Source organism: Cyprinus carpio, chromosome A6, assembly GCF_018340385.1.
Source record: "Cyprinus carpio isolate SPL01 chromosome A6, ASM1834038v1, whole genome shotgun sequence".
Taxonomy (NCBI): domain Eukaryota; kingdom Metazoa; phylum Chordata; class Actinopteri; order Cypriniformes; family Cyprinidae; genus Cyprinus; species Cyprinus carpio.
In genome coordinates, this window is record NC_056577.1 from 29,279,256 (window position 1) to 29,292,825 (window position 13,570).

The 13,570-nt window shown below is 34.8% G+C and overlaps 1 protein-coding gene across 5 annotated transcripts in view; it reads right to left on the reverse strand.

Annotated features, from left to right (window-relative positions):
* LOC109091128 (receptor-type tyrosine-protein phosphatase T-like) overlaps positions 1-13,570 on the reverse strand; it is a 236,531-nt gene that overhangs the window by 101,822 nt on the left and 121,139 nt on the right. For all 5 annotated transcript variants that reach the window (XM_042758908.1, XM_042758907.1, XM_042758906.1 and 2 more), the window contains exons 8-9: positions 6,666-6,962; positions 548-657 (exon numbers count right to left, since the gene is read on the reverse strand). In XM_042758908.1, coding sequence (XP_042614842.1) covers positions 548-657; positions 6,666-6,962 — 407 coding nt within the window. The remainder of the gene's footprint in view (positions 1-547; positions 658-6,665; positions 6,963-13,570) is intronic.

Below are 13,570 nucleotides of genomic sequence, written 5' to 3' on the forward strand. Positions count from 1 at the left end.
GAGCAAAAATAGTATAACAATTAATACCTCTGCTCCCAACCACTGGAATCTGGAAATCTTGTTTTCCAGCACATATGTCTAAAGATTCTTAAATCTAGATATATTTACTTGAGAAAACATAAGAGAAAACATAAGATGAGAAGTCTTGTTTTCTGTGGAATTGATCAGAATAAAGTGACGGCATGATTAAAACAAGACCGAATATCTGCCAATCAACTTGACTAAACTTAAATAAAACAAGTACCCCATCAACAGATATTTGTTGTTGTTTAAAGCATAACTGACTTAATTTTGTTCAGTTTATTAAGACTTCATTTTCCTTTTGCATCTCAAATAAATCATGAAATCATTTTTTGCAATGCATGCACTGTTTAATGCCATGACTTCCTGTTTTGATTTAAGACTTTTTAAGGCCTTAATGTATGGAAGGGCAACTTAAGACCTTTTTAAGACCTACAGAAACCCTGATAGTACTATTTGTGTATACATATATACATTATAAATAGATAAAATATATATAAAATAAATATATTTAGCATTTTCTCACCTCATAGAGTGTAATGACTCCATTAGTTTCATTCGGGGCCTTCCACTGCATGAAGATCTTCTCCTCGTATGGGCCTGTCTGGATGGACTCCATAGGAATGGGGCCAGGAACTAGTATAGAAACACAAACACACTGTCATTTAGCAACTCAAAAAACACACAAATGAAAATGTTTAGTAAACATCTATAATTCAAATACTGTACCACTGCATTAATTCCTTGACATAAAATGTGATTGCTTTGAGAACAGAGGTGACGTAGGGTGACAGAAATGGCTTGTGTTGCTGGGTAGAAGGTAAAGCGAGGCGAGCAGAGATTGGCTGACTAAAGAAGCAAAACTATGTCAGACACACCTCAGCCGCAATGTTCGAAGTGTGAATTGTAACAGCTTTGCTACCCTTCGGTATCGAGAGGTGTTAACAAGTGCTACGAGTACCACTGTGCGCATATGTGTGCGTCTATTTGCATATTTTGTTTGCACACGTCCCCTTTGGCACACATTGCAAGTTTTCCAAATATACTCTTGCTAGAACATCATTAACACCCTAAAAACCTGTTTTCAAGATGTCATTATCCATACACAACTTTATCCTGCTCTCATATGCCAGCATGGCATTTTCAGAGATGCTATGACTTGATGATTTCATAAATTAGCATGAAATGTGCTAATTTGGCCCAGTTTGACAATTAGCCCATACAGTACGTTAACTTGAGGCTAGTTGTCTTTCATTTCTCAGTCTTGGTTAGTGTCTCTGACTTTACTTGTTAGCGATGACACACTAATGAGTGAGACTGTTCCTGACAGTGTGTGCAAAGAGAGCTAATGACTTAGCTAAAAGGACGTTTAGTCCAACTTAGCAGCCCTAGCGCTGCTGTTTGCTTTGCACTAAGTCGCGGCTAATTGGGAGGGCAGATTAAAGAGATGAGTGTGGCTGGGCTGTAACGGGGCAAGCGGGAGAGGAAGCTCGGGCACAAACAGATTAGCTGGTGGTCGTCTTGAACGGCGAAGAAAAGAATAACAAAATCTACTGTTCATGCAGAAACAACCCACAAACCTAATCTATGAGCTATTTCATTGAGGAAAAGCTAATCTAGCTGTATTTTTGTTCTGGGAAGCTCATTTATTTAGCTTCTTTTTCCTCATTGAACAGATTTAATCTAATATTATTCTTTCTGTTTATTTCTTTTGCATGAAACTGGCTCATCATCAAAAGGTTGAGAGGTTGAGATATTTGCTTTCATTCATTATTAAAAGCCGAATAATCTTTAGCCTCAGTTCTTCAATGGGAAAAGATTTAAGCTGATCTAATAACTTAAAATACAAACACTTTCACTGTGTTCTGAGATTTCAGAGGATTCATTAATAAAGCACGCAAATGATTTCTAGTCAATGACCACACAATTATGATAAATTACTGAACAACAATGAAATGTATATTAGAACTTTTTTTTTTGCTTTATCTTATTTTATGTGGTTTTTTTTTGTTTTGTTTATGTGCACTGCTTTGCGTGTTTGTAAGTTCATTTATACTGCTATACATTATGCTATAATATAAATTATGACTTGTGCAACAATTTAATGCAGACATGAGTTTCAGTTAAATATTGATTCACTTAGAATGTAAACTGGTTTGCTTTATTAGCAGAAATAAGTTTTCTGTACTAATCTATGAGAACAACTGCACCAAACTTTATGTTGTAAGAGAAAATAGATATAAATGTAATCTAAATTATTGCAATTGGCACTGTATTTGTACTTTGGAAATCTCACTTATAGTATGCTGAAAAGTTGCCTTTTCCTCACTAAGTTGATCTCAGTTCATTCCTTTAGATTATTTCTGAAGCATGCGAATAAATTAATCTTTAAAAGGTAGCGAGGTTGAGTTATTTGGCCTCATTTGCTATTAAAAGCTGAATAGTCATTGGCATTTATTCTTCAATGGGAAAAGAATTGAGCTAATCAAAGAAAAGGTGGATAACGCTCTCTTCACCAAGGTGCTAATGTCAGATATTGTACTGCAAAGTGAGGCCAGTTAAATTATATTTTCAAAAATTCTTTAAATTGCTTGATTGGGCATTAGCCAACATGCACATTAAATCAAGGTTACAATGAAATATAATTAGCTCCCGTCCTCCGTCCGCTATCTTTTCCACTATATAACCATGCTTGTGTGAGAAATGTTGCTTTACTAATCCAGCTGATAAGCTTCTCGTGTGGAGACTATGAGTGATATTTCATTAAGTTTGAGGTGGAGATAATGTTTTTTGCCCTTTATGCGTAATTATTATAGATCTCACGAACAACATATTCACTCTATTCCTGTCTACAGGCAAGCAGGTTTCCGTAAGTACAGGGTCGGTGTTGTTGTTGACCTAATAAGGTAAAAAACTGTCTGCCCTCCTGCAATTATCCCCATATAAGGTTACACAGAGAGAGAAATTTGCTTCCCTATTGATATGTTGCAGCTGTCCATCAATTTGCGAACACAAAGGACAGCAATTATAGGTTTTCATATGCAAAAAACACACAAAAAAAGAAAAAAAACATCAGTGCGGCAGACAAGAGCAGATGCTGAATAACTAAAAGAGTTCTATCCATATCAAAACAGACTCATCAGAACATGAAAATGAAAAAAAGAAAAGATAATGAGATGAGCTTGAATTATACACTATAATCTAATAATCTAAGGCCTGACAATAGGCTTTATTTTCACTCGGTTTTATTGCTCAGCATTAAAAACAAGCTGGGAGAAATTAATTGTAAACGGAGGCTGAGCGCTTCCCTCTGGGAAATTTTCGAATTAAGCGCCGCTTGCAAACCTTCTCTCCGTCTGAGAAACACTGTGTCTTTTCACAGACTGTGAAGCTTTAACATGCTCTATGTTGGGATTTCCTTTTAACTGCAACACATCAATGGAACGGATGGATTAAAGGAGGACGGCTTTCATCATCTTTGTTTCATATTTGTTTTTTTTCTTCGGGAAGAGCAGAGCAGTACTAGGGTCTAACCAATTCTGTTTCCATTTACTTCTCAGAGTGGATCTGGCTTCAGTACATAACTGTAGTGATTCTCAAATACACAAGACAATCTAATGTCTTACAATACAAACACTTTCGCTGTGAGCATTAAAGCTGCTGAGATATGAGAGGATGCATTATTAAAATAATAAAATTCTTTCAAAATCTTTTACAAAAGTATGACTTAAGCAACAATGATGATTTTTATAAAGTTTCACTATTACTGAACAAGTTATTGTATACACGAGTTTTAATTAAAAATGGATTCCTTAAAAAGTACACTTTCCCAAACTAAATCAACTGATAACAACTGCACCAAACTTTAAGTTGTACTACAAAATATAATGTACATTAAGAGGGAATACAGATCACTTGCCATTGGCAATGTTTTAATATATGATGAAAAACAGCTCCATCACACAGCATCACTGAATCATTAAATCACTGAAGTTCAACACTGTTAAAATGTTTGGATAAAAAAAAAAAATATATTGTTAAATTAAACTGGTCAAAGGTGACGAATACGTTTAAAGAGTTACAAAATATTTCTATTTCAAATAAATGCTGTTCTTGTGAACTGTCTATTAATCAAAGATTTACTTCTTTTCTAACTTAATTCATTTTGTTTCTTTACAAATAAAAGAAATTACAAATGCACTAATGCTTGTTTACATGGTCCTCAACATGACAGAACATTACCATGGCTACTCAACAAAAAATCATCAAATACATGCTTGTTTACATGGTCCTCGTGGTTCACTTCATATAAAAGAAGACCTGACAGAAGATTACCATGGCTACTCAACAATAAGTGATTAAATAAAGAAATGGACATGTAATATGTGGAAATTATTTTATTTTCTGAAAAGAATGAGACCATGGAGTGCTATAAGAGACATGAAACTAGCACAGTATAGGAAATTGATTGCTAGGCACAATAATTATACAGTTTAGTGGTCATTTAACAAACAATATTTGATTATCCAATCGAAATCAAGTATTCCAGAGAGCCATGTTAACATTTGTTAATCTTGTGTGTTCTCTCTCACTGTACACTCTCTCTCTCTCTCTCTCTCTCTCTCTCTCTCTCTCTCTCTCTCTTTTCTTTAATATCTAACTGCTGGTTTAGCCTAATTAGAAAACTTCCTGGGTAAGAGATATAATTGTGAGCACTATAAATACATTGATTGTCTTCTACTTGGATTGATATCTTTTTACTTGAAGGTTGTTTGAGGAACATTTTAAATGGAGGGAGTAAGAATCCCTCTTAGGCCATAAAAATATAAATAATATAAATAAAAAACAGAATTCACCAGCTTTTAAACCATTTTTGGAAATCTACACTGTTTATTTTTAACCACAGTGCAAAAGTAAGAGGTTTTAAACGACCGCTATTGAATAGCATTTCCCGAAATGAAATCACTGAATTTCCACCGCTGCCCTCTGAAACGCTTCAGAAATGCATTCAGCTGGAAAGAACACACAAGTGCTCCGAGACAAAGACTTAAAAAACAAAACCAAAGGCCCTTCAGCTCTCAAGAACCAGAGGTAAGAGTCATTAATTAAAATGCTGGATAATTGAAATAATGGGCTGAGATCAATGAACTTTTCTCATTTTCGTAAGGGCAATGCATGTTGTGAAACTAATTTGCCAAAATCTACAGTTGTCAACATTAGCTATAATAGCGGAGTCCCTGATGCTGAATATTGGCTATTAAAGGATGTTCTAACCTTTCATAGGCATGTTTTGCTTCATTGTAAAGAAACATCAACCTCCAATCTTTCTGTACATGTGCAATTCTTCCAGTGAAGGTTAGTAGTTATTCTGTTCTTGTTTAATTCAAATGTCTAGTGAAATTAAATGAAAGAACGAGTGTTAATGATTTCTGTACAAAGCTCCATTTAAAAAGTTCCTCAAACAACCTTCAAGTAAAAAGATATCAATTCAAGTAGAAGACAATCAAAGTATTTATAATGCTCACAATTACAATTCTTACCCAGGAAGTTTCTTAGAATATAATAATAGCTATTTAATTTCAAATATAGTTGTTTTGAGAGTTTTGCTGTCAGTATACAAATAGAAAAATGTATTCAATACAACACTGGTTGTAAATGAAAACATACAGATAAATAAAGAGAGAGAAAAAAAGATTAACAAATGTTAACATGGCTCTCTGGAATACTTGATTTCTATTGGATAATCAAATATTGTTTGTAAAATGACCACTAAACTGTATAATTGTTGTGCCTAGAAATCCATTTCCTATACTGTGCTAGTTTCATGTCTCTTATAGCACTACATGGTCTCATTTTTTTTTCTTCAGAAAATAAAATAATTTCCACATATTACATGTCCAGTAGCCATGGTAATGTTCTGTCAGGTCTTCTTTTATATGAAGTGAACCATGAGGACCATGTAAACAAGCATCATTGCATTTGTAATTTCTTTTATTTGTAAAGAAACAAAATAATTTAAATTAGAAAAGAATACAAAATTGCTCATCTGTGAACTTAAGTTTAACACAGAAAATAACACATTTGCATGCAGAATATAAAATACTCTTTTTTTTAATAATCTTATTGCATTTTAACTATCTTTTTTTTCTTCAATTTTACTTCTTACTTTTATTGTATTTATGAAACTTATGATTACTATATATATATAATTTTTTTTTGTAAAGCACTATGAATTACCACTGTGTATGAAATATGTTACATAAATATAATTTGCCTTGCCTTACTATGAATTTTTCTAACATTTACAGAAAAGAATATAAGTGAAATCATGTTCTGGTGAATGAATGATCTATTGAATTTAGTTTGGCATCTTGTGTTGTCCATCTTCTAAATGATGATGGGTTTTAGAAATGAAGTCATAAGTAATTAGTGAAGTAATCTCATTATAAGATGGAGAAGTCAGGGTGCAAACTATGGAGGGGTTTGGAGTAGGGATTGACGTTACATGATCTGACAAAAAAGAAAAGAAAAAAAAAAAACATCAGAACGATACTAATACTTAGTGCTGGATCCACTTAATTAAAAAAGTAAAAATGAAAAGTTTCACAACATCTATCCCATTCCACCATCTTAATCCCACTCACCGTCTTCCTCCGTCTGCTTGACGATCTCCTCGCTCTCCTTGCTGCCCTCAGGATTGGCCAGCACCAGCCGTAGTCTGACTGTCACGAAAGGCCTGAGTCCTCTCAGAGTATAATGAGAGGAGGTCGGTATCAGCTCCTCAGCGGCAAACTCCTGCTGGTTGAACACATACTGGTACTGTACGGTCAGGTTGAAACTGTGGCAGCGTGTCACTGCGTATCCGAAGGTCTCCCACTGCAGGGTCAGCTGACGGGCGCGGATGTCCACCACGTTCACGTTCTGGGGACCGTTGACTGGATCTGTGGGGAGAATCAGAAAGGAAGGGAAGGTCAGAGATAAACATGATGGGAAATTTTCATTACATTGTCGATTTGTTATGAGTCATATTAGAAACAATTATCAAAAGAGATATTTCTTTCTTTCATAAAAAATATATCTACACTGTTCTCTTCTTTTCACCAAGGCTGCATTTGTTTGATCAAAATTACACAAAACAGTAATAATAAAAATAATATAAATGGAACAGTAATATTGTGAACTATCATTATAAATTAAAAGAACTGTTTCCTATTTTAATACATTTAAAAATGTAATTTATTCCTGTGATGCAAAGCTGAATTTTCATCATCATTAATCCAGTCTTCAGAGTCACATGATCCTTCAGAAATCATTCTAATATGCTGATTCGCAGCTCAAGAAACATTTCTTATTATCATTAATGTTAAAAACAGTTGTGCTGCTTAATATTTTTTTGGAAACCGTGATGCATTTTTTTTTCAGGATTCTTTGATGAATAAAAATTTGACAATATAAAAGATTTCGCTATTGATTTAGTCAATTTAGTCTTTCCTTGCTGAATAAAACTGACCCCAGATTTTTGAATGGAATATATTTAAAAATTATAAAGCAATCTAAACTCATTAAATATCATCCTCACATGGTTCTGTGAAATACTTGATTCTGACTGGTCAATTGTTGCATTTTGCAGTCAAATATTTCTATACAATTCTTTTCAACAAATAATTTAAACTAATATTTTTTTTATAATAATAATAAAAAAAAAACTTAAATAATGATTGTCTCACTACACAGTGCATTATTACTTACAACATTAAGCATCCCTTAGATTTCAGCATTATATTTGGACAAACTGCTCTCTAAATTGTGTCAAAGATCTTTGAAAAAACTTTTTTTTATTTACCAGATCACCACTTTTGTAATCAAAATTGCAAGAATTTTCAAAAAATAAATAAATGCTACAACTAAGCATTACAACTATCATCTGTCGTATATGAATCCTAGAACAATATCGAACAGTGAAACAAACAGTATCAGAGACTTGCCAGTGGTTCCAGTGGGGTTGTTGGACATAATCTCTCACACTAATTCCTCTTTTAGATTAGACAAAAACCATAAAAGAGGAAGGCAACTAGTTTTTGACTTTGGCCTAGGGTGAATCTTGAGGGAGCCACATGTGAATGGGAGTTTTAATATCTTAAGATAGTTTACATCATGGCAGCTCTCTTAGGGCACTTTTATTCTCAAAGTTCTGAGAGTTTCTGAATGTAGAGCAATTTGAGCATTGTGAGAACTGTGTCACGTCTAGGACAGACATAAGCGTTTTTCAGCTTCAATGGTTCAGTCATCAGTGGCTCCTACACATGGGAATTTTAGACTTACAAAGTTTTAAGCATTGCTTATTCTACTGCATTCTCTTGAAGATCAAGCAAACCAGACAGATTGATAGGAAAGTAAAAAAAAAAAAAGATCCATAACTGCTTTGTTGTCTGTACCTAAATGTAAACATGAAGCCTCATTTTAGGATCTCTGCAGAAGATCTGCACTGATGCTAAACTCTCAGTTGAGCAAATTGAAAAATATCAACAAATGACCCAAAACCCCAAATCCTTTGCTCATGATTATAGCTAATCTATGTTCCATCCCATCTAAAAGTGTCATCTAAGCAGATTTAAGACTGTACATCCTACTGTACATGGTTAAGCCTCATTAGAATAGCTACAAAAAGAGAGATATATGTCAGACCAAGCAATGTTTTGGCTTTCGGCCACTGAGGGTCCGTGTCCAACATGAAGCCCCCCGTCGAGGGAAGGTGTTGGACGGGTAGGGGATTTGGCTGTTGGACAGGTACAGGGTAACAGTAGCATCATTAATCTGACAGAAAGAGGTGAATATGTTAGAGCATTAGCAACACGCTAATGCGTGGCCGTGGGGTATGCCGTGGTGCCATAGGTGGGCTTTTGGAGCCTGGAAGAGGGCTGGTGTAGTTCAGCAAGGGAAAATGCTGATGAATGGCGAGCATACAGGGTCATTAATCGCAGACGTTGGGGAGAATTGCATAAGAGAAATCAATCTTCAGTACTGCTGCTGCGCTGCTTTGGCGCAATCTCTTCAGACCCATATGCCCCGCAACATTTATCACACCTCCACCATCCCTCTCGCTCTCTCCGGAACGACAGGGGAAACTGCAAGCAATAAACATATCAATAGGTGTCCACCATACCCAGCTGCGTGGGTTTTTTAAACTGAGATATTCAGATGAGGATAAGACAGAGGCAGGGAATGAACAGCATGAACAAAATGTGTCTCATTTGCCATATGAAATTGTATCATATATTGGCCAACAGTGGTTCTGCTTTCTAGATATCAGCATCAAGCACTGAAAATGACATTTTTTTTAAATAAATAAAAGCATTTTATCAAGTCATCTGCTGTATAGAACAAATGGAAAACAACATTAAAAAATACAGATAAAAATAAAACAAAACAATAAAGCCAAAAATTAGAAAATTGATCAAATGAATGAATTAATAAAAAAATTATATAATACAACGATATTTAATAATAAAATAAAATAAATAAACAAGAACAATAAAACACAGCAGGCCAACAGAATCTGTATTACACCTCTAAAGAGTCTTGTGCTTTTCTTTAGAGAAAATGTTCAGATATTACTGCAAGGATGCACTTTTACATTTAGCAGACGCTTTTATCCAAAGCAACTTACAATGCATTCAGGTTAACATTTTTTTGACCTAACATGTGTTCCCTGGGAATCAAACCCATAACCTTTCGCACTGCTAACGCAATGCTCTACCACTGAGCCACAGGAACACTTTGGCTCCAAAACTCAGTAAACCTTCCATCCAATGGTGATTTGTAGGCCAACGTGGCTACATGAAAACATGGCCAAACTTCAAAAACATCTCCGTCCAATCGAAGAAAAATCCATCAAAGCTTAAAAGAGAGTGTACATGGACACAAAATGTCCATGAACATAGTGATCTGCTTTGCCATATACTGCCAACATATACTGCTGCTTTGATATGAACAAACTTAAAAGTAAATAAATAAATAAAAATTCAGTCATAAAAGTGCAATGAAATTGGTCGCAAAGTACTGTTCACAAAAAATGGCTTAAAATACTGTCTAGCTAGCCAGCTCACAGGTTTTGAAACAAAGACATTACAAAAAAGAAAGTGTTCACAGCACATAACACAATTAAAGAATATTGGACATGGACAGGAAGTTTGCATTGTGTGCCATGCATTAATAGTAATTGATATCCAAAGTCTCCCGAAGACTCAAGTCACCCCATGCAGTGACACAACTCAAATCAATTAGATTAACGCTGGGAACAGATGTTGGGTCGTTTCTCTCCAGAGTGTTTTTTAATTACTTTTTTTTTTTTTTTTTTTTGCTGCAGTAAACAATACTTAGCATTTAACTCTGGATGTAACTTTAAAACTTCTCATTTTAATTAGGTGACACGCATCAAAGTGAAATTGTTGTACTTTGCACAGCATGCAGCAAGAGTTTGTGTATCACGCTGGCACTTGACGCTCGTGTCGGGTTCCATTCCCAGCTAAGGAATATCTCATGGCTGCAGCAGTCACAAACATTGAGGACAAATGACACCATATAGAAGTTCCTCACACAAAGTTCTGCTATATTGTGCTACTCTATTTTAGCCAAGGGCATGCTGAAGGGTTAAGTGTCAGTGTGTGGCAAAGTTGAACATTTTAAAGAGGAAAACTCGATTTTTATGAGGATACCGGAAAGGATGTTTCATTAAAGTGCTGAGTTGCAGTTTCACTTGTTAAAAGTACATTCAGTGTGTGGACAGAGAAAAGGGAGGGAATTTAAAGTGATAGTTCACTCAAAATTCTGATTTTGCCATTCTTTAATCACACTTTTGTGTTCTACAGAAGAAAGAAAGACAGGTGGGGTGGAATGAGAACAGGGTGAGTAAACGATTTCATCATTTTTGTCTGAACTACTCCTTGAAGCGGCAGCAGCTGGCAACATCAGCAAGAGTTTCAAAGGCAACAAAATACATTTGGTTGTGATTTCACACTGATGACCTTAAGGGAAAACAAGTGAAAGTGGAAGGGGAACAGGGGAAATGGAGAAAGAGAGAGACTCAGCAGATCAAAAGGAATATACTCTCTGTGAGGCCCACACTGCCATCTGTCTGCTCGTCCCTTTGTGGGTTTGCTGTTGTTGTGGTTTATCCTGTAGCACACAATAACCTCCAAAAGCCACACATTAATACCTTTATTCAGCAAGGATGCATTAAATGTATCAAAAGCGATAGTAAAAACATTTTCAGTGTTACTAAAGATTTCTATTTCAAATAAATAATGTTCTTTTGAGCTTTCTATTCATCAAAGAATCCCGAAAAACGTGCATCACAGTTTCCACAAAATTATTAAGCAGCACCAATGTTTTCAACATTGACAATAAATGTTTCTTGAGGAGAAAATCAGCATATTAGAATGATTTCTGAAGGATCATGTGACACTGAAGACTGGAGTAATGATGCTGAAAATGCAGCTCTGCATCACAGGAATACATTACATTTTAAAATATATTCAAATAGAAAATAGTTATTTCAATCTGTAATAATATTTCTACTGTAAAATAACATACTGTAAGATATTTATTTCAAATATCGAATAGTATCAGTCTCAAACCTCTGAACAATAGTATATATATCCTGGTATATATCATTAAGTCACATTTTATATATCAAAATCTCATGGTATGTCATCTGGTACTATGGTACCTGAATATATATCACTGTGGTATATATTTTTCAAGAGTTCTCTCCTGCTTATCTTTGTCCTTTACTTTTTCCTCTGTATGAATGAAACAAACAATCTCTTCAAATCCCTCCAAACCACTGTGTCTAAATAACTGAGATTGCTTTGTCAAGAAAACTATTTACTGACAGACAGGAAGACGCTGAATACAAAGAGAGAATGCTGAAGTTCTGAGAAAACGCTCAATCTGCCTTAACTGAGAGATGTTGAGAACAGCGGTTGGTCTGAAAGGGAAGTATTCTTTGAATTGGCCCGAAAAAAAAAAAAAAAATCTAGTTCTTTATCACGTTTTGTTGGTTCATATTTTTTTAAATACAGAGGACAGAGACAAGATGACAGTGTGAGGTAAGGTGATGTTCTCTGTTGTTCTCAGGTTTCCTCATTGCCATGGGAACCGATGATAAATTTGGTTTGATTTTGTCACTTTTTACACAATACTTCAGATGACCCAAATTGATATTACTGCAATCTGATCAGAGGACAGAATTGTGGCCTGAAGTTCAGATGTTTAATTGCCCTATAAAGATTTTTCATTGATTCAACCACAACAAAGACATTTTAATTTTAGAAATATATATTTTGATGACCCAGAAGAATGCAACATTTAAAAAAAAATAAATCTACAATAAATGAAATACTAAAATGACTTTTAAATAAATTTCAAAAAGCACAAATTAATTTAGATTTTAAATTGACAATAAAAGTTTAAAATGATGCAACAACTATTAAGTCAATGAACAGTGCAAAAATATTATTATTATTATTATTATTATTATTATTATTATTATTATTATTATTATTATTATTATTTTACTATCTATATAAAATATTTAGTTTGAATATCTGAAGATTTTCTATTCAGATGTTCAGTATAATTTCCCAGAATTGCCTTAGAGCACAAAACAGCCATTTTAACATTCATCCACTGGTACTTGATGGTATTAAATGAGTTGAAAAATGGAAACAGAGCAGAGAGATGCTTGCTTCATTGTTTCAATAAAAATAAACAACAGAAAAAAATTGAAGAAAATCTCTGCGAAAAAACAAAACAAAAAACAATACACACAGAGGAGTTATAAAACAAAAAGCCACAAGACACCCTCACACAATCCATTCCCAAAAGATGACTCCAAGTCTGTCTTGTTATTGTTTAGCCTTCAACGGGTGCCGGACAGGGAAAAAAGCAATCACCCTTCCTTCTTCCCTAGTCAATCATAAGCTCCAGGATTCCAATCATTTAAACCTTTCAAGAGCAAAACAGTGTGAACTGCCTCACTCTCCACTTCCTGCCGTAATGACTTCACGCAACGAGGATCATGATATATCAAACTGCAGGCGGCGAGGAGGAGAGCAGATCGGTGGGAGTTGGGATAAGAGTGGAGGGAAAAAAGTGCTTATATTCATGAACTCCACAGGAGGTTTTCGGGACATTACGGAAAGACTGGGAGTGCATGTAAGCAATCTGTTGTAGAAGGGGGGCGATGACAATTGTGAAAAGACTTGGAGAGCTTTTGAATCAAAAAAGGTTGGAGCAGACATCAAAAAGGATGTACAAGTGCTTGCATGGTGTTTGCTGGTGTGTTTGTGTGAGGACTGCTGAGGTGTGAAATGATTTTAACTAACATTTAGAAGTCTAATTCTACAGCCCAAAAAATTGTACAATCACAATCAATGCAATTCTGCATGAACATTTGATTGTCATATATATATAAAAAAAGAGCTTTGTCTCCTCACAAAGGTAATTGTTTCTGGTTTTTGTTGAGGGTTAAAATGCTTTCTGTCCT